General features: G+C 43.3%; 3 protein-coding genes across 4 annotated transcripts; all 3 read right to left on the bottom strand.

Moving 5' to 3' along the window:
* Positions 1-709: 709 nt before the first annotated feature.
* On the bottom strand, positions 710-14,182 carry LOC115669557 (mavicyanin-like). 2 transcript variants are annotated; one of them, XM_056306217.1, is made up of 2 exons: positions 13,736-14,182; positions 710-1,111 (listed from the first exon to the last, which is right to left on the bottom strand). In XM_056306217.1, exons 1-2 carry the CDS (start codon positions 13,917-13,919, stop codon positions 801-803), a joined length of 495 nt encoding a protein of 164 aa, XP_056162192.1. In that variant the 5' UTR covers positions 13,920-14,182; the 3' UTR covers positions 710-800. The 2 variants fall into 2 exon arrangements, with proteins under 2 accessions (XP_056162192.1, XP_030473655.2); XM_030617795.2 differs by lacking the exon at positions 710-1,111 and adding an exon at positions 13,015-13,503 and having other exon boundaries at positions 13,736-14,178.
* On the bottom strand, positions 7,149-8,168 carry LOC130136140 (basic blue protein-like). Its single transcript, XM_056306220.1, has 2 exons — positions 7,881-8,168; positions 7,149-7,590 (listed from the first exon to the last, which is right to left on the bottom strand). Exons 1-2 carry the CDS (start codon positions 8,059-8,061, stop codon positions 7,280-7,282), a joined length of 492 nt encoding a protein of 163 aa, XP_056162195.1. The 5' UTR covers positions 8,062-8,168; the 3' UTR covers positions 7,149-7,279.
* Positions 14,183-15,918: 1,736 nt separating the features above from the next.
* On the bottom strand, positions 15,919-17,855 carry LOC115691209 (uclacyanin 1-like). The gene is made up of 3 exons (XM_030617793.2): positions 17,533-17,855; positions 16,839-17,243; positions 15,919-16,529 (listed from the first exon to the last, which is right to left on the bottom strand). Exons 1-3 carry the CDS (start codon positions 17,711-17,713, stop codon positions 16,051-16,053), a joined length of 1,065 nt encoding a protein of 354 aa, XP_030473653.1. The 5' UTR covers positions 17,714-17,855; the 3' UTR covers positions 15,919-16,050.
* Between the last annotated feature and the right edge of the window lie 3,614 nt (positions 17,856-21,469).

The following is a 21,469-nucleotide window of genomic DNA, read 5'->3' as shown; positions in this document are numbered from 1 at the left end:
ACCCGGGCCTTGTCGTCCTTGAACGGAGTTCCGGTGTGGCTTTTTGCAGCGGCCTCATCCATCCAAGCGAGATGTTTGTCTCGCTGCCTCTTCAAGTGGCCTGTCCAGTCCCACCACCAGATTTCGTGGATAATTTCTCGCAGCACATACCATGCAGACGGCATTTTCTCGCCATTGGAGAGGTCCATGATGTGGAACATCTTCCAAAAATTGGCCCGGCCACCTACGCCAGAGCCTGACCATTGGCCCGAGTGAGAAGGGGCTGTGCCTCCAAATGGGGCCGGCCCCTCTCTGGGCTCGGGCCCAAATGGGCTGGGCCATGCCATGCTTGGGCAAGGACGGCCTAGTGGCCATTGCTAGCTTAGGCATTTGGCCTGCGCAAATAGCCCTAATTTAGAGTAATTTGCACGTAGTTGATAGGAGTCAAACGTGTAACCTCCAGCGCCTAAGCTAAAAATCCTCTCATGTCCCAACCAGTTACCAAGATGAGATGAACCGGAAAGAAAGAGAATGTTTAGAATCGGAAATTAAGATGTTTTAACGACTCAGATGAACCTGAGTCGGCTCCCAACCAAATCTCAGACAAAAAAGGAACGAACTTTGCTTTGCTCACAAATGGACGTGCTTAAACTAAGGAGCTTCATCGATTAAGAAAGCTAACATCACTGTTTGCCTGTGAGCTAATCAATTACGAAGGCTCACTACAACATACAGGACACTCTTGTTATTCCATACAAAGACACGAATATGAACAATCAGAACAGGAAAATTACAATATGGTCCGCCTCTATGACCCAAATCTAGTTCATAAGCATCGAGACAATGCTTGATGATAAGAGAACTAGCACGGATAAGGCACCGACGGCGGTCGGGGAAGCCGAGCTATTCGGTGACTCAGTTGGTGTTGGGCTTACAACAGTAATGGCAAGCTTCTGCCCGTTCTGGCAGTGGGAATCGACGGTGCAAATGAAGTAATACACGCCATTTGCATCCGCTGGAAGTGGGTAACTGAATGCATCGCCACCCTGAAAAACCGAGCTCACTTTTATGCAGCTGTCGTATTCTTCTCTTGATACATTCGCGACGTTGTGCGTCCCATTCCACACAAACTCTGCATCATAAAGAAGGTTTCAAAATCACAAGCATGATGTGACACGATAAGAAAAGATGTAGAATCAATATGCATTCTCATGTTTTCACTCCTTGAATTTTATAAAGACAGTCGATTAATGTACAAGTTAATTTAAACACCAAAATGACGCAGAGAGAAGCGTAAATTTGGAACAACTCCAAAAAACTCGAAATTTTTATTCAATAATACTGTGCTCTTGATTACAAGACGGACTTCTTATATATAGAGATAGGACTTCTAATACTAATGGAAACCGAATAATTAAAGAAACTGCCTGAATGGTAATATAGGAAACTGCCTAAATGATAATATAAGAAACTGCCTTACTGGTAATATAGGAAACTGCCTAACTGATAATATAGGAAACTGCCTAAATGATAATATAGGAAACTGCTTGAATGGTTGTTTTCCCCAAAATCAGAAAAACTGCCGAGATTTCCGATGATTACGGCGATCACATTGTTCAAGATAATCACAGGCTAACTGTTCTACATCATTCCCTCCCTCTTCGGAAAAACTCGCCCTCGAGTTATGATCAGGATAAAGGGGTGTATCAGAAGCATGATACTCAAATAAGTCTGCCACATTAAATGTAGGGGAAATGTTGAGATCACCCGGAAGTTCAACTATATAGGCATTATCGTTGATCTTCTTCAGGATGCGGCAAGGACCAATCTTCTTATGCTTCAGTTTATTATAGGTACCTACAGGAAAAGTGCGCCATCGTTGAAAATCGGTCAACCACCACGAAAACAGAATCTAAACCCCGTTGAGTGCGAGGAAGTCCCAACACGAAGTCCATCGATATGTCTACCCAAGGACCCGAAAGAATAGGCAATGAGGAATAAAGACCAGTGTTCTGAGAGTGGCCCTTAGCGGTCTGGCAAATGTAGCATTTACTGACAAATCGTCCCACGTCTCGCTTCAGTTGAGGCCAATAGTACCGCTCCTCCACCAAGGCTATAGCTTTATCTCGCCCCAAATGTCCGCCGAGAGTACTACCATGAAGCTCTCGAATGAGTTGTTCACGTAAGGAACCACGTGGAATGCATAATCTATTGCCAAAGAACAAGAAATTTTCTTGAATTATCATATCGCCATGACAACTTGTTTCAGAACACTTCTCCCATATCTCACCAAAATCATCATCCTCAGGATAAAGAGAACATAGGTGATCAAAACCAACAACATCAGTGCGCATGGTCACGAGTGTCACAGCACGTCGACTCAGCGCATCTGCCACTTTATTTAAATGGCCTGCTTTGTGACGAAGCACAAAATTAAATTGTTCCAGAAAAGAAACCCATCGTGCATGCATTCGATTTAAGTGCTTCTGACTCTTGATATATTTAAGAGCCTGATGATCGGTATTAAGAACAAACTCCTGCTGATAAAGATAGGACTGCCAATGCTTTATAGCTCGCACGACAGCATAATATTCCTGCTCATACGTCGACCAACGCCGGCGAACTTCATTAAGTTTTTCACTAAAGAAGGCTATAGGCTTACCTTCTTGGGAAAGGACAGCGCCAATCCCGACGCCGGAAGCATCACAATCCAGCTCGAACACTTTCTCAAAATCAGGGAGCATCAATACCGGCGCCGTGGAGAGCTTTTCTTTTATAAGAGCAAAACTGGCCGAAGCATCATCTCCCCAATGGAATTTGCCTTTCTTTAAACAGTCAGTGATTGGGGCCATAATAGTACTGAAATCTCGAATGAAACGCCTATAGAATGTTGCAAGGCCATGGAAACTTCGAGCCTCACCAACATTCTTGGGAACCGGCCAATTGCGAATCACGCCCACCTTATCTGCATCAACGTGAAGTCCATCCGCACCAACAACAAAACCCAAAAACAAGAGGCGTTCTGTCATGAAGCTACACTTTTTCAGATTAATGAACAATTTATTTTACTGCAAGGTTAGTAGGACATCCCTCAAGTGCTCCATGTGTTGACGCCCATCCGGACTATATATGAGTATATCATCAAAGAAAACTACCACAAACTTGCCAATAAAAGGTTTGAGAACCTGAGTCATCAAACGCATGAAAGTACTAGGTGCGTTAGTGAGTCCAAACGGCATGACAAGCCATTCGTACAATCCCGCACTTGTCTTGAAGGCCGTTTTCCATTCGTCGCCGGGGCGGATGCGAACTTGGTGGTATCCACTTCGAAGGTCGATCTTCGTAAAAATCCGTGATCCAGAAAGTCTGTCTAGCATATCATCAAGTCGTGGAATCGGAAATCGATACTTGACAGTAATCCGGTTAATGGCACGACTGTCTACACACATACGCATGGTGCCGTCTTTCTTTGGCGTGAGAAGCGCAGGAACTGCACATGGATTTTTGCTTTCACGCAAGAAGCCCTTTCGAAGGAGCTCTCCCACCTGCTCCTGTAGAATCTGATTATCCTTCGGATTTATTCGATAATGCGGCAAATTAGGAAGACTAGCACCTGGAAGAAAATTAATCTCATGCTGGATATCCCTCAAAGGAGGTAATCCGTCAGGTAAATCCTCAGGCATAACATCACTGAATACCTTTAATAAGGGCTTAAGAATGTCGGGAACACGAACCACAACTTGCTGATTGCCCTTGTCCACAATCATATACATCCCTTCACGCTTTCAGATGTTCATCATAACCCCTGCATTCTGCTTCTTCACAATCTGAGGGGAATTACTCTTCGGTCTCAAAGTAATTTTAGTCATTTTCCATACAAAAGAATACGTATTTTCCCTAGCTCGGTGTGTAGCATCAACATCATATTGCCATGGTCGACTCAGTAAAACATGACACGCATCCATCTCCACAACATCACAGACAATAGTATCTTGATATGATTTTCCGATTGAAATAGGCAAACGGCATAATTGGTTTACCTTAAGTTCTGCTCCCTTGCGTATCCACCCGATCGTGTAGGGCGCGGGATGCGGCTCCGTCTTTAGTTGCAAGTGATCCACCAAGGCCTTTGACACTATGTTCTCGCAACTTCCGCTGTCAATAATGATATCGCATACTTTGTTGTTGACAGTACAGCGAGCGCGAAAAAGCTGATTCCGCTGGGTATCTTCTGTCCGCGGAGTAAGCAATAGACGACGCACTACACAATTAACTTGCTCACCCACTTCATCTTCCACTCCCACTTCTTTTTCCTTTTCCCAATCTTCCTCATACACATCTTCGTCATGTTCAACGATATTGGCCATTCTACGACGAGGACAATTGCTGGAACGATGGCCTAACTCGTTACACTTGTAGCACCTGATCGGTTGGGGCTTGGCATATGGATTCTGGGTATTATAATTGGGAGTGCGATTGTTTGTTGCGACTGCTTCCTTAGGCGTCCCACTAGTACCCCCTGGAACTCGGCTCGAATCAGGTGTTTGTTGACTAGAACTTGCAATATCAGGCTGTCTTCCTTTCCCGAATGACCCACGACCCGAATAATTGCTACCACGAGTACTAAGGCTAGTCCTCTCCAATTGCACCTCAATTTTTCGCGCCATATCCTGGGCGTCTTCGACAGAGAATAGTCGATGCAAAGAAACCCGATCCTGAATATTAAGTCGCAAATCATTAATGTACCTAGCAGTTTGTTGTGCCTCGGACTCATCCAGGTTATTACGAGCGGAGAGTCGAAGGAACTCTTCCGTATAAGCTTGGACCGATCTATTCGATTGTCGGCAATTTTGGAATTGCTGAAATAACAGTTGCTCATAGTCCGTTGGGAGGAACCTCTTCTTCAACTTCTGTTTCATCTGACCCCAAGATCGAATAGGAGCCTTGCCTTGTCGACGTCGCGTCAATTGAGTTTGTTCCCACCAAGCTGAAGCGCCACCCTTCAACTTGTACGCCACAAGTTTCACTTGGCGATCCTCGTCAATATCCATAGCGTCGAAGAATTTCTCGACCTCCCAAAGCCAATCAAGGAAATCTTCAATATCCAAATTCCCATTGAAAGTAGGGAGATCTACCTTTAGTTGATATTGCTCAGGATCTCGTCGATATCCTCCCTGATGTCGATTCCCACGAACATGCTCCTCCTGGAGTCCCCTGTATCGGCGACCACCACGAATCTGCATCTCCTGGAAATCATCATTTTTCGTCTTCCGTATCCTCGACATAGTCTTGACGCCTATGTCGGGGAATTCCTCCACGCCCCATAGCATCTTCGGGATCACGAACGACAGGAATTCGCTCGGCTGGAAGAACGCCAGGCGCATGGTTTGTGGACAAACGCTGGATGGCATCAAGGATCTCTTGGAACCTCCGATCGGTTTGATCCACGAACTGATTGAACTCAGCCCGCGTAATAGGCTCGTTCTCACGGCCCTCAGCTGCGAGGAGATTGACATTCACGTTATTCACCATCGTCACAGGAGAAACCTGCTCTGATACCAAATGACGCAGAGAGAAGCGTAAATTTGGAACAACTCCAAAAAACTCGAAATTTTTATTCAATAATACTGTGCTCTTGATTACAAGACGGACATCTTATATATAGAGATAGGACTCCTAATACTAATGGAAACCGAATAATTAAAGAAACTGCCTGAAGAAACTGCCTGAATGGTAATATAGGAAACTGCCTTACTGGTAATATAGGAAACTGCCTAACTGATAATATAGGAAACTGCCTAAATGATAATATAGGAAACTGCTTGAATGGTTGTTTTCCCCAAAATCAGAAAAACTGCCGAGATTTCCGATGATTACGGCGATCACATTGTTCAAGATAATCACAGGCTAACTGTTCTACATCACAATATGAGCTGACATGAAACTGTTCATATGCATATCTAACGGATGAGAGTAAACATGTTACTGAGAGGGAACATGTTACTGCGATGGCTTTGAACACCGAGGAGGTGTAGCTCGCTGATGCCTCGGTACTTGGGCTCGAGAGGAGAGAGGGAGCATGGACGAGGGCGGTGAACGCGAAGAGGATGCGGGCGAGGACGGGGCTCGGGTCAGCGGCAGCGAGGAGGCCACTGGCGATGGCTTGAGCGTGGACTTGGTGAAGGTGTTTGATGCTGCTGCATTTCTTGAGGACGGCGAGAAGCGCGGACGAACAGGGTATCAACATCAGCTCCCTTCCCTTGGGTAACTCAAAAGGACAACTTCCATGCATTTCTTGAGAAGGGGATTGAGCGAACGTGTAAAGATTGAGACTTCAAATAGGAAAGTCGGATGCCTCTCAATACATACGAAGAGCTATGCAAGATTGAAGAAGACAAGAATACAAAATTGATTCTTGAAAGGAGATTGAGCGATACGTGCAAGGTTTGTATCTTCTCAACACATAACAAAAGAGCCATGCAAGATTGAACAAAACATACATGAATATGAATTGACATTTCAATGGCCGCGCAGAAACAAGGCAAAAGTGCAGACAACCATCAAGAGGGCGCCGAAAGTCGACGGCGGCGACGATGTCGCGAAGCCGGCAGAGGTGGCAGAGGTGACGTTGACGGCCAGCTTCTGGCCGGCCTCGCGGTGGTTGTCCATCGTGCAAATGAAGTAGTACATTCCGGCCTTTCTCGGGAGTCTGTATCCGTAGCCCAGGCCACTGGACCCTTTAGCAATGGGAGAAACCTTGGCACAACTGTCGTAGTCTTCTTTCGATACAGCAGCGAAACTATGCGTCCCGTTGTAGTCGAAATCTGGATAAATATTTAAAATGAGGGTATTGTCCGATCATAATTAAGCACGATAACGTCCGGCGTCCGGCGGTGGCCGGCGACCGGCGACCGGCGGCGGAACCTAAGTGTTTGAAAGTTATATACGAGATCAGGACCAATCAAGAGAGACACCGGGTTTCGTTTTTCGTAAGCTTTAAGATATTGTGAGTTCCATACGACATGGACCAACCGAATTTTAACGACTCCCATGAATTTGAGTCGGCTCCCAACCAAGTTTCAGAAAGGAAAAGGGGAAAATGGGCGATGTTCGTCGAACAAGGGAGGGACGAACTTATTTGAAAATCGAGAAGGCTAGCATCACTGCCATCTAAAACTTACAGGACCCTCTTTTTATTCCATACAATACATAAATATGAATGACCAATGACCAATGAACAACCAAATTAACACGAGCTAAAAAAGGAAAATTCATGATCCTCCTCCCCTATGACCCAAATCTAGTTCATAAACATTGCGATGATGCTTGATGATACGAGAACCAGCACAGACAAGGCGCCGGCGGTGATTGGGGAAGCCGAGCTATTCGGTGACTCGGTCGGGCTCAGGCTAACGACGTTGATGGCTAGCTTCAACCCGTTCTCACAATCAGCATCAAAGGTGGAGATGAAATAGTATGAGCCACTTGCGTTATCTGGCAATGTGTACATAAAGGCTTCGCCGCCATAGAAATACGAGGTCACTTTAGTACAGTTGTCGTATTCTTCTCTTGATACGATCGCGACATTGTGCATCCCATTCCATACAAACTCTGCATTATGGAGAGGGTTTAACAATTATGAGTATAATATGACACGAGAAAAGAAGAATTAAAATTGATATGAATTGTCACGTTTTGACTCCTCCAATTTTAGAAAGATTATCGATTTATGTTGATTACTGTCCAAGTAAATCTAAACACCAATATAATTTTCTGACAGAAGTATATCGTCAGCATCAAGCAAGCGAACTAAGATGTGGACATGAATTTGTTCATCTGCATATCTAAGTGAGGATACTAAGCATGTTCCTAAGAAGGAAAATAAGTAGACGAATGCTTACTCAAAGAGTCGCCGCCCCTGAAAGTTTTGTTGGCGGCCCACTCGCCGTAATACCCAACAGTGATGTTCGACGTGGTCCAACCTCGGCTATCGCCGACTACATACTCTGTCGCCGCCGCACCTCCGAGGCAAGCCAGCATTGCGACGACCAAGAAACCCGCCAATACGACGCCTCTCCCCATCTTTTCTTCCAAATTGCGAGTCTCCCCCTCTTAAATCCAAAACGATTCAATACCCTCGAATCTTCTTTCACAATTGCAACTTCTGATGGGTGCGAAAGTGTGTAGGGTGGTTTGAAGCTAAGGCAGCTCTTTGGGGGTATTTGTAGCGATGGGAATCAAGATAAGAATGAATATCAAAACCTCCCGAGTGAAAAGGTGGCAAAAAACTGATGATTCGATGCGTATATCTTTTGGCAAACATACCTTTACTTGGTCTTCTTTTGGAATTATTCAGAGATTTTGACCATTCGGTTATATAAAAGCAATCTAGGACATCTTTTGGCGAAACATACCTTGGCTTGGTCTTCTTTTGGAATCATTCAGAGATTTTGGCCATTTGGTTACATAAAAGCAATCTAGGACATGCTGACAATTTGACGATGCCAGGTGCCATCTTTGAATCGGGTGTGACGAAGCTAAACGTACGCCAACTTTGTACCTTTGAGAGTAAATTGTCATCGTCAATCGGCCATTTTTGTTGTTGTCCAAAGTGGTAGCTGCTGGTGTCTGTCTCTTTCTTATCTGGATGAAGTTCCAAACATCTTTTTGGGGGCGTGGGCTAGTAATTGTCAAAGAACAAATTTGACCACGGTTCATTCGTGAAATGTCGTGGGGCAATTGGCGGACGCGGAGGGTAATGGACCATCATTGCCCACTAGTTTTATCTTTGGAGCCGGATGACTTTCAAATCCAGTGTATAGGGAATTCGGCGCAATGTATCGAGCAGTTTATATGCCCAAGAGGAAATTACAAAAAAAAATCCTAAGCCTATTGTAATTATGCCAATTTAGTCATTAATCTTTTTATTTTTGCTAATTGAGTCCTAAATATTTTGCATTTGTGCCAGTATAGGTTGGAGGTGAGGTCCACCTCGCCGGCGACCTCGCCAGCCATAATGAAAAGACAAAAAAAGGCAAAAAAAGAGAGAAAAAATAAAATACTAATAAAAAATTCATAATAAAAATTGTTCATGTTAGTGCCGGCGGCGCCAGAGATTACAATAGGTTTATGATTTTTTTGATAATTTTCCCCCAGAAATTGCCTAGCTAGCTCCGCATCATTGCCAATACTTATTAAACATCATTGAAATAACCAAGGCACGAATTCTCGTAATATTGAGCAAGTGACACTCCAAGCCTCTCTATATGAATCTCGGATCCAAACACATAGATACCAGAAAAAAGGAGGAATTTCATTGAAGTACTTGAGCAGTTTCTCCTTGGTGGCAATAATGACTGTGCCGAAAAAATCGTTACCTTCCGCCAGTTATTGCGAAAACAGGTAGATGAATGACAAAACTCGTTTGGTCGATTGTTATAAAGTTAACGCGAAAATGATCTTCCAATTCAATCAATGTAAAATCACCTAAGAAATAAACAAGAAATGATAAACGACACCAAAAGTTTACATAGTTCTGTCCGAGTGTCGGTACCTATTTCACCGAAAGAGCAATCGGAGAATCAAAATTACAGTCGCTCATATGCTCGAGTGTATTCCACACCTAAATTAAGTCTAAACTCAAAACGTTTATAAATAAGCAACTCAATTGGATGTAAAACACAAAAACACAAATAGCAGTCTGTTTGTTAGAAAGTATTCAGTGGTTGCTAATCACCATGTCATAAGCTGACGTGGCATACATATTTTGACGAAACCCAATCACAAATTAACACGTGGCAATGACGTGGACAAGTAAAAAATAAAAAAATCTGTCCTGATTTGTTTCTCTCTCTTCCTGTCCTCCTCGTTCACGGCGAGGAGGAACCACCGAATACGTCACTCCTGCATTTTTTTTATTTGTCCGCGTCATTGACACGTGTCAATTTGTGATTGGGTTTCGCAAAAAAAAAATGCATGCCATGTCAGCCTATGATCTGGTGGTTAGCAACCACCGAATACTTTCTCGTTTGTTAAGGACTCTTCGCGCGGCCAATAAGGTGACCTCGATGACGTCCTTTTATGCGGATTAGTGCAGTGCTCCACCGTACAACTGCACAATCTTTAAAGAATTCAAAATTCTTTTTTTTGCTAGAAAAAGTAATTCAAAATTCTCGATTGGTCAAAACGGTCAAACCGAGACGTATATCTTCTCCAACAAAAGAAACGAATCCTTTGTGCCCATAGATAAAAACAAATCAGCAACTTCTCTATTTCAAAATCATTTCTCACCGTCGATTTGGATTAAAGAAAGGTTAATACCACGAAAATTTCAAAACTGATATACATATGATAAATTTACTAAAAACTAATTTTTTGATCACAAAAAACTCCAAATCGATACATCTGTGACAAATTTACTTTCCGTTTGTTTCCCCATTAAATTATCGAGTTGGATGGCACGTAACAATTGATAGGTGTACCAATTTGGGGCTTTACCCCTCCATTTTTCATAAGTTTACCAATTTGTGATTTTTCATGGTATTAATCCAATTTTACGGAGGGTAAATTTATCATAAGTGTACCAGCTTTGGGGTTTTTGATGATCAAAAAATTAGTTTAGAATAAATTTGCCATAGTTGTACCAGTTTGGGGTTTTTTGTGATAAAAAAATTAGTTTAGGTTAAATTTATCATAACTGTATCAGTTTGGGATTTTTGGTGGTCAAAAAATTAATTTGTGATAAATTTATTACAGGTATACCAGTTTGGGATTTTTCGTGGTATTAACCCATTAAAGAAAGATTTCCTTGAACTCCTAATCATCTCTGCAATACCGATAGGTCTATGTCCTCCAAAGCGGGTTCAAACTCAAGACATAAATTTAACATCGATGGATGGTCACTCGTGATCGAGCTTTAAGAAGTCTCTAAATAGTTCAACAACACTCCAATCATCTTGCAATCGGTCGCTGAATACCGGCGGCCTCGGTGTAACAGAAGGAAAATGACGTCAACACATCTATCTGATCGGAGGCCTTCTATAACATCAAATAGCTGGAACTTCTCCTGGTTTTCACGTCTAAAGGAACCTTTTGGGGCTCCCTTCCTTGTTCCATGCACAGCATCTCCATCTGTCGTACTCTTGGGGTGACGGAGTCTCTGTAGTGAACCCATCGGCATGTACAAGTTACAGATTCAAAAAATTCTTTTAATGCCATCTTGCACGCAAAGATTGATAAGAGGGCAAACGCAGCGTACATGAAAGAATCGGCCATTGCAAACCGGCCTCATCTGTGTGACCATACTCCTAGCAACCGGTGTGCTGACAATGGCATCATGCAAAATAATAAAAATACATCGTTCGAAATGCCAAAGACATAGATTTTCGCATAAATATTATCTGATTGTATGGATACAGATGCTTTTTAACGACAGAGTACAATGATGTAACACCCAGTCTGGTCTATCCAGTGGCCCGTGACACAACAGTAGGCATAATTCATTTGGTTGATCCATGTATTGGAAGTCAACGAGACTCAAATTACTTGCTGATAGCAGCTGCAACAAATTCTGCTCTTTTCTCTTGGTACATACCCTTATAATGCCTGGTGTTTATGGTCCTTGGAACTCTTTTGTAATTTGGTCGAGACGCCCCTCGCACGAGGTCGACGAACCTCAGATCTTGGGCGAGCCTAAAGAGTACCTCGACCACTTTTGTACTTTGCAATGAGACATAGAACCCGGGCCTTGTCGTCGTTGAACGGAGTTCCGGTGTGGCTTTTTGCAGCGGCCTCATCCATCCAAGCAAGATGTTTGTCTCGCTGCCTCTTCAAGTGGCCTGTCCAGTCCCACCACCAGATTTCGTGGATAATTTCTCGCAGCACATACCATATGCAGACGGGCTTTTTCTCTCCATTGGGGAGGTCCATGATGTGGAACATCTTCCAAAAATTGGCCCGGCCACCTACGCCAGAGCCTGACCATTGGCCGGAGTGAGAAGGGGCTGTGCCTCCAAGTGGGCCCGGCCCGGCTTGGCCCCTTGCTGGGCTCGGGCCCAATTGGGCTGGGCCAAGCCATGCTTGGGCAAGGACGGCCTAGTGGCCATTGCCAGCTCAGGCCTTTGGCCTGCGCAAATAGCCCTAATTTAGAGTAATTTGCACGTAGTTGATAGGAGTCAAACGTGTAACCTCGAACGCCTAAGCTAAAAATCCTCTCATGTCCCAACCAGTTACCCCGAGTTGCATTTAAGTCCCTAAAAAATGCATGCCCAGGCGCTAAGGACTTATTTGTGGGGAAAAGTGTCAAAAAAGTCCTAAACCTTTTACAGTGGTGCCAATTTAGTCCTAAACCTTTTTTCGGTGCCAATTCAGTCCTAAACCTTTTGCATTTGTGCATATTGAGTCCTAAACCTTTTTTTGGTGCCAATTCAGTCCTAAATCTTTTATATTGGTGTCAATTCAGTCCTAAACCTTTTATATTGGTGCCAATTGAGTCCTAAACCTTTTTTTGGTGCCAATTAAGTCCTAAATCTTTTGCATTGGTGCCAATTCAGTCCTAAACCTTTTGTATTAGTACCAATTTATTCCTTCCGGTTAATTTAGCTCAAAAAGGTTTAGGACTGAATTGGCATCAATACAAAATGTTTAGGACTGAATTGACACAAATGCAAAAGGTTTAAGACTGAATTGGCACCAATGTAAAAGGTTTAGGACTAAATTGGCACTAAAAAAAGGTTTAGGACTAAATTGGCACAAATGCAAAAGGTTTAGGATTGAATTGGCACCAAAAAAAGGTTTAGGATTAAATTGGCACAAATGCAAAAGGTTTAGGATTTTTTTGACACTTTTGCCCTTATTTGTGCCGATGAAAGGCTGCAGAGTTCATCTCACTCCATGCAGCAACCATGGCGGGGAAAGAAAGAGAATGTTTAGAATCGGAAATTAAGATGTTTTTAACGACTCAGATGAACCCGAGTCGGCTCCCAACCAAATCTCAGACAAAAAAGGAACGAACTTTGCTTTGTTGACAAATGGACGTGCTTAAACTAAGGAGCTTCATTGATTAAGAAAGCTAACATCACTGTTTGCCTGTGAGCTAATCAATTACGAAGGCTCACTAAAACATACAGGACACTCTTTTTATTCCATACAAAGACAAGAATATGAACAATCAGAACAAGAAAATTACAATATGGTCCGCCTCTATGACCCAAATCTAGTTCATAAACGTCGAGACAATGCTTGATGATAAGAGAACTAGCACGGATAAGGCACCGACGGCGGTCGGGGAAGCCGAGCTATTCTGTGACTCAGTTGGTGTTGGGCTTACAACAGTAATGGCAAGCTTCTGCCCGTTCTGGCAGTGGGAATCGACGGTGCAAATGAAGTAATACAGGCCATTCGCATCTGCTGGAAGTGGGTAACTGAATGCATCGCCACCCTGAAAAACCGAGCTCACTTTTGTGCAGCTGTCGTATTCTTCTCTTGATACATTCGCGACGTTGTGTGTCCCATTCCACACAAACTCTGCACCATAAAGAAGGTTTCAAAATCACAAGCATGATGTGACACGATAAGAAAAGATGTAGAATCGATATGCATTCTCACGTTTTCACTCCTTGAATTTTATAAAGACAGTCGATTAATGTCCAGTTAATTTAAACGCCAATATGAGCTGACATGAAGCTGTTCATATGCATATCTAACGGATGAGAGTAAACATGTTACTGAGAGGGAAAATAAGTAGATGAATGCTTACTTAAAATGTCTCCGCCAGTAAAAGGTATGCCGGCGGCCCACTCGTCATAATACCCGACCGTGATGTTTGGCGGCGCAGTCCAACCTTGGCTACCGCCCACGACGTACTGCGTCGCTGCCGCACCTCCTAGGCAAGCTAGCATTGCAACAATTAGGCAACTGGCGAAAACGACACCTCTCCCCATCTTTTCTCCCAAGTGTGTTCACCAGGTCGTCCCTGACCAAATCACTGAGTCTCTTCTCTTGAATCCAAAACGCTTCGACACACTCAAATCTTCTTTCACAACTGCAACTTCTGATAACTGGGAAGTGGGAACTGCATAGGATGATCTGAAACCGATGCAGCTCCTTTGGCTATTTATAGAAATGCGAATCAAGATAAGAATGAGTGTCATAGGCATGAGTGAAAACGTGGCAAAGACTGATTCAATCCACACCCTTTTGCGAAATTTATCATTACACGGTCCTCTTTACGAACCATTCACACATTTTGACCATCTGATCTTATAAAAACAATCTAGGACGTGCTCAGATTTCATAAGGCCACGTGCCATATTTTTAACCGGATGTGATGAAGCTAAACGTACACGAATTTTCTAGCTTTGAGAGCAATGGTCATCGTCAATCGGCCATCGTTGTAATTGTCCAAAGGGGTCGCTGCCTCTCTCTCTCTCTCTGGTCTGGATAAAATTCCAACCATCTTTTTGGGACGTCGGCCACTTATTGCCAAAGAACAAATTACCCAAGTTTGCTTTGCGTGTCCCTAGCAAATTCATTCGAAATTTGTCGTGTGGGCATTGGCACGTGGCGCCCTTCAAGGCTTTTATTTAAAAACCATAGGAAATTTCAAATCATGTGAGATATCTAAGCATATGTATATAGTCATTGGTTTAGCAAGTATATGGTGACTCTCGGACACTACATCAGTTGGACTCTTCTCTACTGTTTAATAGAAACAGTTTCATTGATATTGTTAGAAATATATTTTGGAGATTCCGTATACTTTGCTTGATTGGTCCTAATTGATTGTAACTGATATTCTGCTATTTTAGATGGTCATCCGGTAAAATGTTTTAACTCATGCGTTAATTGTCATAGGCGCGCTCGGTTTGCGGGAAATGCTCACGATCATTTTTATTTTTAAGAGATGCCGGAGGGAGGATGAAGACGATGGAGGAATAAGAAATGATTTGAAGAAGAAGAAGAAGTCCATAAGAGAGAGAGAGAGAGAGAGAGAGAGTGATTTGAAGAAGAAGAAGAAGTCCATAAGAGAGAGAGAGAGAGAGAGAGAGAGAGAGAGAGAGAGAGAGAGAGAGAGAGAGAGAGAGAGAGAGAGAGAGAGAGAGAGAGAACATTAAGAAAGGAAAATAGATAAAAGTCGGCAAATTTCTAATGGCATTAACGCTACATAGGCTCTTATAAATAGTGAGATTCATGAGAAATAACTTTCATGTGATCTATCCTGCAATAGGTTAGACCCAGAAGGAGTCGAACTTGTGTGATTAAATAAAAATATCACCCTTTAATTGCCTTTGCGATTTAATTAACACTTTAAGGCTCCATTTATTTCGCGAAAAATAAAAGATTTGGAAAACATTTTTCTGAAAACGATCACTTGTATCGCTTCTAAAAATGAATGAATGAAATTTATTTTTATTATCTATGAAAATATTTAGATATAAATTATTATTGATAATGATTATATTTTTCATTAATTAATCATTTTAAGCAATACGGGTGATCAATTTTAGAATAATATATTTAAAATTTTATTTTTCGGATATTTTTTTTTCATTGAGGGTGGTACAAGGCAAAGTACATTTGTTTTGCTCTCTTTGGATGCAAGCAGACGACAGGAAGCACAACCAATGACCCAGTTAAATCACAAGGACTTCTTTTAGCAACCTTTCATGACATCGTTAGCAGATAACCATAATTACTCGCGAGAGTTTCGTGAGGGTTTGTTTTGGTTGAATGTGTGATTGGACCGTCCTTTGCTAATCGCAAGCACATCTGTCGATCTGTGATTGGGTAGTTCAACTGCTCAAATTTTGGCGCCGGGTCAAAGCGAGATGTTGAATCTTTGCTAGATCAGCTGGTCGACAACATTGACTTCAGAAGGTTTGACAAAACTGAGCTGAGTTCACATTTAGGTATCTAGCTAGTCTAGTACGTAGTTCACGGAAAAAAAAAGATTTTATTGTATAAAATCAATCACAATCAATAAGTAAGTGTCTCAATTCCAGAAAAGCAACTCACGAAAACGAGTCATAACAACCGTGTAAAGAAAGGTAGGAAATAGATCACTTAGTTAATCTAGTACAACAACACTACGGCAATCGATAGAATCCCTGAAAACAAGCCAGTGACGCTCAAAGAGGCGGCGGAATTCCCCGGCGGAGGAGGGGTGGTGGAGGTTGTTGGAGGTGTGGTGGTGGTAGTAGGTGGAGGAGGACTAGTAGAGGTGGAGGGCGGTGTGGCGGTGGACGACGGAGGGGTAGCGGGGGATGGCGACGATGGGGTGGGGGTGGAGGCTGGGGACGGTGACGATGGGGTGGTAGTGGGAGACGGTGATGGAGTTGTGGCGGAGCTGCCGGTAACGTTGATGGCGAGCTTCTGGCCGAGGGAGCAGCGGTTTGGGTAGGTGGATGTGTAGAAGTGCTCGCCGAGGGTGGTAAGGGTGATTCTGACTGGCGGGACCGTGGAGACAGAGATAGGGGAGGTGGTGTTGCAGGAGTCGAATGCTGATTTGGTAATCTCGGCGACGTTTTGTGTTCCGTTGACAAAGTTAAACACTGCATACACAAAATGAATGGCATTATAGTTAATAGCCAAATCAATGTCTATTTTAATATGTTCAATGGTATTTGTCTATGCTAAGTTATAGACTTTTAGGAAATCAAATCCAACTATATTTTTAGTTTGGAAACTTGAGAAAATAACTTTATTTCATACGATAGGTATAGATCTTTCTTTGGCACCATATATTTGATTGTATATTTCATGGGATCACTATCACCGATTTAAGAATGAGCGGTTAAATAAAAACTCGTGATTCAAAATGTAATGCTCTCTAATATAGATAAGAATAGGAATAGACTCACCTAAAATGTCACCAACCATGAAGGTCTTGTTGGCAGCCCAGAGCTCATAGGCCTGAGTGGTGTTGGCAAGCACATTCCATCCAACATTTTCACCCACAGTGTAAGTCACCGGTGACCTTGTCGGGGTGGTTGCTGGTGCTGGTGCAGAAGCAGCCGGTGGTGGTGGTGGTGTAGTTGTTGGGGCCGGGGCTGGAGCCGAGGCAGTGCTCACGTTAATCCCAAGCTTTTGGCCACGGCTGCAGTGTTGGCCGATTGTGCAGATGAAGAAGTGCTCGCCGGATTGGTTGAGGGCGATGCTCGCCGGCCCGTCAGTCTGGAGCGAGATGGGGCTCGTGGAGTCGCAGCTGTCGAATGCTGCCTTTGTCACCTTGGCCACATCGTGTTCTTGGGTCGTGAAATTGAAAACTGCATAGAACCGGACACATATGAGTGTTCGCTGCAACCGAGCGAAAATGTGCTCGAAATAACGCATTGCGCAGAACGTTTACGCCTTTAGGTGGAAGGATAAATCATTGTTCATAGTATCAGTCTCGACGATTTCATGATTATCGTCACTTTTCAATAGAGCTTGAAGACGATGAAGCAAAACTTAATGGAGCTGTAACTAGCATATACTAAAGTTATACTTCAAAAGTCCCTTGTAGGGCGGGAAGAAAACAAGAACAGAATGCAGATGTTAGTGAAGAACTCGTACCGAGAGTGTCGCCCACGACGAAGGTCTCGTTGGCGGCCCAAGTGGAGTAGGCTATCGCACCGCCGGGCGGGACGACCCACCCGAGCGAATCGCCGACCACATGCGTCGTCTGAGCGCTGCAACACCGGATCGAGGCTCCTAGGAACACCATCAACACAAGCATGTTCATTTTGCTCACCATTTTTTCCCTTCCTTCCTCCCTTGATCTCTTCTTTGTGTGTTCTAAAATTGGTCAGGTCGCCCCCTGCTCTGTCTCCTCTGTGATGTGCTTTCTGAGCTTCTTTGAACTCCACAAAAATGAGAGAGGGAGAGAAGTGAGAGGGTCATTTGGGCTTTGGGTTTCCATTTATAGGATCTTGGTCTTGCATTGCTTTGGCATGGGTGTGGAAAATTCTGCCGCCCCCCCATGTGCCGCTTCTACACGATTAAGAGCGGAGGGAAGAGGAGTTTGTCAAGGTCAGCACCACACAGCGCAACACTTGAATCATGCAACATGCTAACGTAATATGAATCCATTCGATCAAGCGTCGCTCGTTTCGTCATCTCTTTACGAATTATGACAAATGAGGATGCCGAATTATGGAGAAGCAAGCTTGGGTTGGAAACATCTATTGTAGATAATTTCATCCATTTTTTTGTGACGCCAAATCTAATTCAACGAAGCCGGCTAGAACTTGTTATGTCTTTATCAATCCCAATTATTTAACCCTAGGCAGGCATCCAATTTAACTAGTCAATTGACGGTTAGATATCAAATTGATCTTTCTCCGATCAATTTGAACTGAGTCGAACCGAGTTGAAACGTATGGCGACGGTCGTCGTTTGCCATTTGAACGAGTACGAATAGGTTGTTGAACAACGTTCTCGAACGAATGGAGACGATTGTGGACTGGCAGCATTCCAGAAAATCAGGCTGCCGCGTGACGACTTCACGAAACCCAAAGACTCGTGCTTTTTGCCAAGTCAATGCTTTTCCATATGAAAGTCCACGCAAGGCACTGATATTCATCTAAAAAAATAAATAAATTCCAATACGCAATGGGAAAGATTTGAATGCTTGTGAAAGGATTGACTGGAACCCCTTCGCTTGTTCATTCCGTTTGTATATTTCACATTGTCTCTTCACGGGCTCTTCACGCTCTTTACACATTAAGTGATTTCCTTCTAGAGATGTTAAAGATATTTTGTTGCGAAAACAAGCGATCAAACAATATAAGAGACAGAATAATAAATTAAATCGAACACCAAATTTACGTAATTCATTCATTGTGACTTACGTACACGGGGATAGCAATAATGAATTCCACTATAGATTGAGCGATATAACAGGGATTACAACTATACTCCAGTCAATCAAACACTCTTAGGGCCCATTTGGTAACGTGCCAAATAGTGAAAATTTCTGTTCTTTTGTTCCCAGAAATAGTTTGGGAACAGAAATGCGTTTGGTAAACTTTTTGTTCCCGGGCACATTTTTGCAAAAATTTGTGCCGAGAAACAGTTTTGGAAGAGAAACAAGAAGTAAAAAAAAGTTGCTTCTTATTTCTCGGCACAATTTTGAGAATCAGTTTTTTTTCTTCTTTTTCTTTTTTTTTCTTTTCTTATTTTGTGGTGTTGTTCTTCCCTGGCTGAGCCGACCGCCGGCGACCGGCCACAGCCCAGGGCCGGCGAGGGCGTCACGGCCCTCGCCGGCTGCCGGCGGAGGTGAGGGCGAGGGCGGACCCTCGCCGCCGGGCGAGGCGGCCTCGCCCAGATCGAGCGAGGCCGAGCCTCGCCGTCGGTCGCGACGGCGAGGTCGGCCTAGCCCGCAGACGGTGAGGCTCGGCCTCGCCAGATCCGGCGAGGCCGAGCCTCGTCGTCGCGACCCACGGCGAGGTCGGCCGCCGTGGGTCGCGACGGCGAGGCCGCCTCGCCGTCTTTGGGAGAGGCCGCCTCGCCCGGGCGGCGAGGGTCCAGCCCTCGCCTCGCGGCGAGGGCCGTGACGCCCTCGCCGGCCCTCGGGCAGTGGCCGGTCGCCGCGACCGGCCATGGCCAAAGAAGAAAATGGGTAAAAAAAAAAAAAAAAAATTAAACAATTTAAAATATTATTAAAATATTATTTGGGAACAGAAATTTTGTGTAGTTACCAAACGCATTTCTGTTCTTTTCTACTCTAGGAATAGAAATTTTGGACAGTTTATCAAACGCCTTCAAATACTCAGAAATTGTTTCCGGGCACAGAATAAAAAAAAATCATTTCTGTTCAGAAATAGCTCCCGGGCACAGAATGGTATTCATGCGCACCCTTAACGTTTTTCAGTCCTCCATTACACCCAATAATCTCATACAGTATTTAGTCTCACAATTTTTCACGAAATAATCTCTCAATCGCACGAAGAAATTCACAAATCTTACTCACAATATTTAATGAATTTCAACAGATAAGTTCTTGGTATAAATGCACCAACAAAAACCCATGAAGTTAACCCACCGCTAAATACTCTCCGTTCAACAACTTTGATAAAAGGAAATGGAGAATATATATGTTTATATGTGCCCAAAAGTTGATCCAAGTCAAAATCCCACATTGAACTTTCTTATTTCAATGGCCAAAGACTCCAACGCACAACCGTACTTCAACAGAGAAATATCATATAAAAAAACTTTTAGTTTCCCTTTTTGATTAACTTCGTCAACTCCAACCGTAAAATATCCAATTCGAAATATTCAGACCTCCACATATAACAAATTAATCTCGGATTAGGTTTCGCCTAACGGGCTCAAACTCGAAATATATTTTAACAAACTTCACCTTGACTAGACGTTTGGCTAGAACTGAATCTCGCTACTACTCTCCCAAAGCCCCACGTGAGCTCAATAGCCACAGACATCTTTCAAGTCAAAGCCTTCCTTGAATTTCGCCATAACCGTGGATCTCATCAGAATACCAACTCCATCTGCACCATTAAGTACTCCATAAGGATTCACAGACACAATCTTCTCAACCACGGATAAAGCAAAACAATTATTGCATTCATATCTGACAGAAGGTCGAACATGCACATTGTCAAACTCAGTAGTTACAACAACCGTTGGCTCTATAAGCTCTATCTCACTACAAGCACCATATGTGTTGATTTCATCATTTGTACCTGCTACCTCAGGAGTTTCTGGTTGCAACTCTACCTTGAGCAGAACATTGTCTAGATCCGTATGACCACTGACATTAACACTCCTACCCAGAAGTACCAGAGACTCGTTAAACGCACTTCTCTGTTGATAACAGATGAATTTAATTCCAGACATTACAACCGATAGTCCCTTTTACCTTATGCATAATCTAGGAACATGCACTTTCTTGCCCTCTTATCGAGCCTTACCATCACTCACTTGAATATAACACGGGCAATCAAATATTCATAAGAATAGAATAATCAGCATCATTACCTAACTACACTTATTCGGGAGTTCGACATCTAATCACAATTGATGGGGATCTATTCATCAAGTAGCTCATTGTACTAAGCGCATTTGCTAAGGATCTCCTAGCTTGCCAACATTAGAGAACGTTTTATGGGCCGTCTCTAGTAATGTCCTACTTATTAACTCTTCAACATATTTTGGTACATTGGCACTAGTGTGGTGTTTCACTATGTCTTCCATCATGCAGATTTCATTTAACAGCTTCGAGTAAAACTCCATGCTACTGTCAATCCGCAAATGCTCGATTGTTTTACCAATCTCATTTTCGATTAACACTCTCAATTGTCTGATCCTAACAACAATACCAACTTGTGCCTAAGTACAAATACCTGGGTCGTCATCGAGTAGTCATCTACAATTGTTAGCATAAATATGGTACTCTTTCTCGAAGGAAATCGCCACAACCTACGAACATGCAAGTGAATTAACTCTGTAATCTCCATAGTTTCTTTGACAATCGTACCGAACTGCACTT

This window comes from Syzygium oleosum, unplaced genomic scaffold (genome assembly GCF_021117445.2).
Source record: "Syzygium oleosum isolate NSW1041296 unplaced genomic scaffold, Sole_v2.1 Sole_v2.42, whole genome shotgun sequence".
NCBI lineage: Eukaryota > Viridiplantae > Streptophyta > Magnoliopsida > Myrtales > Myrtaceae > Syzygium > Syzygium oleosum.
The sequence above is the reverse complement of the archived record's forward strand: the minus strand, read 5'-3'. Positions and strand labels throughout refer to the sequence as shown.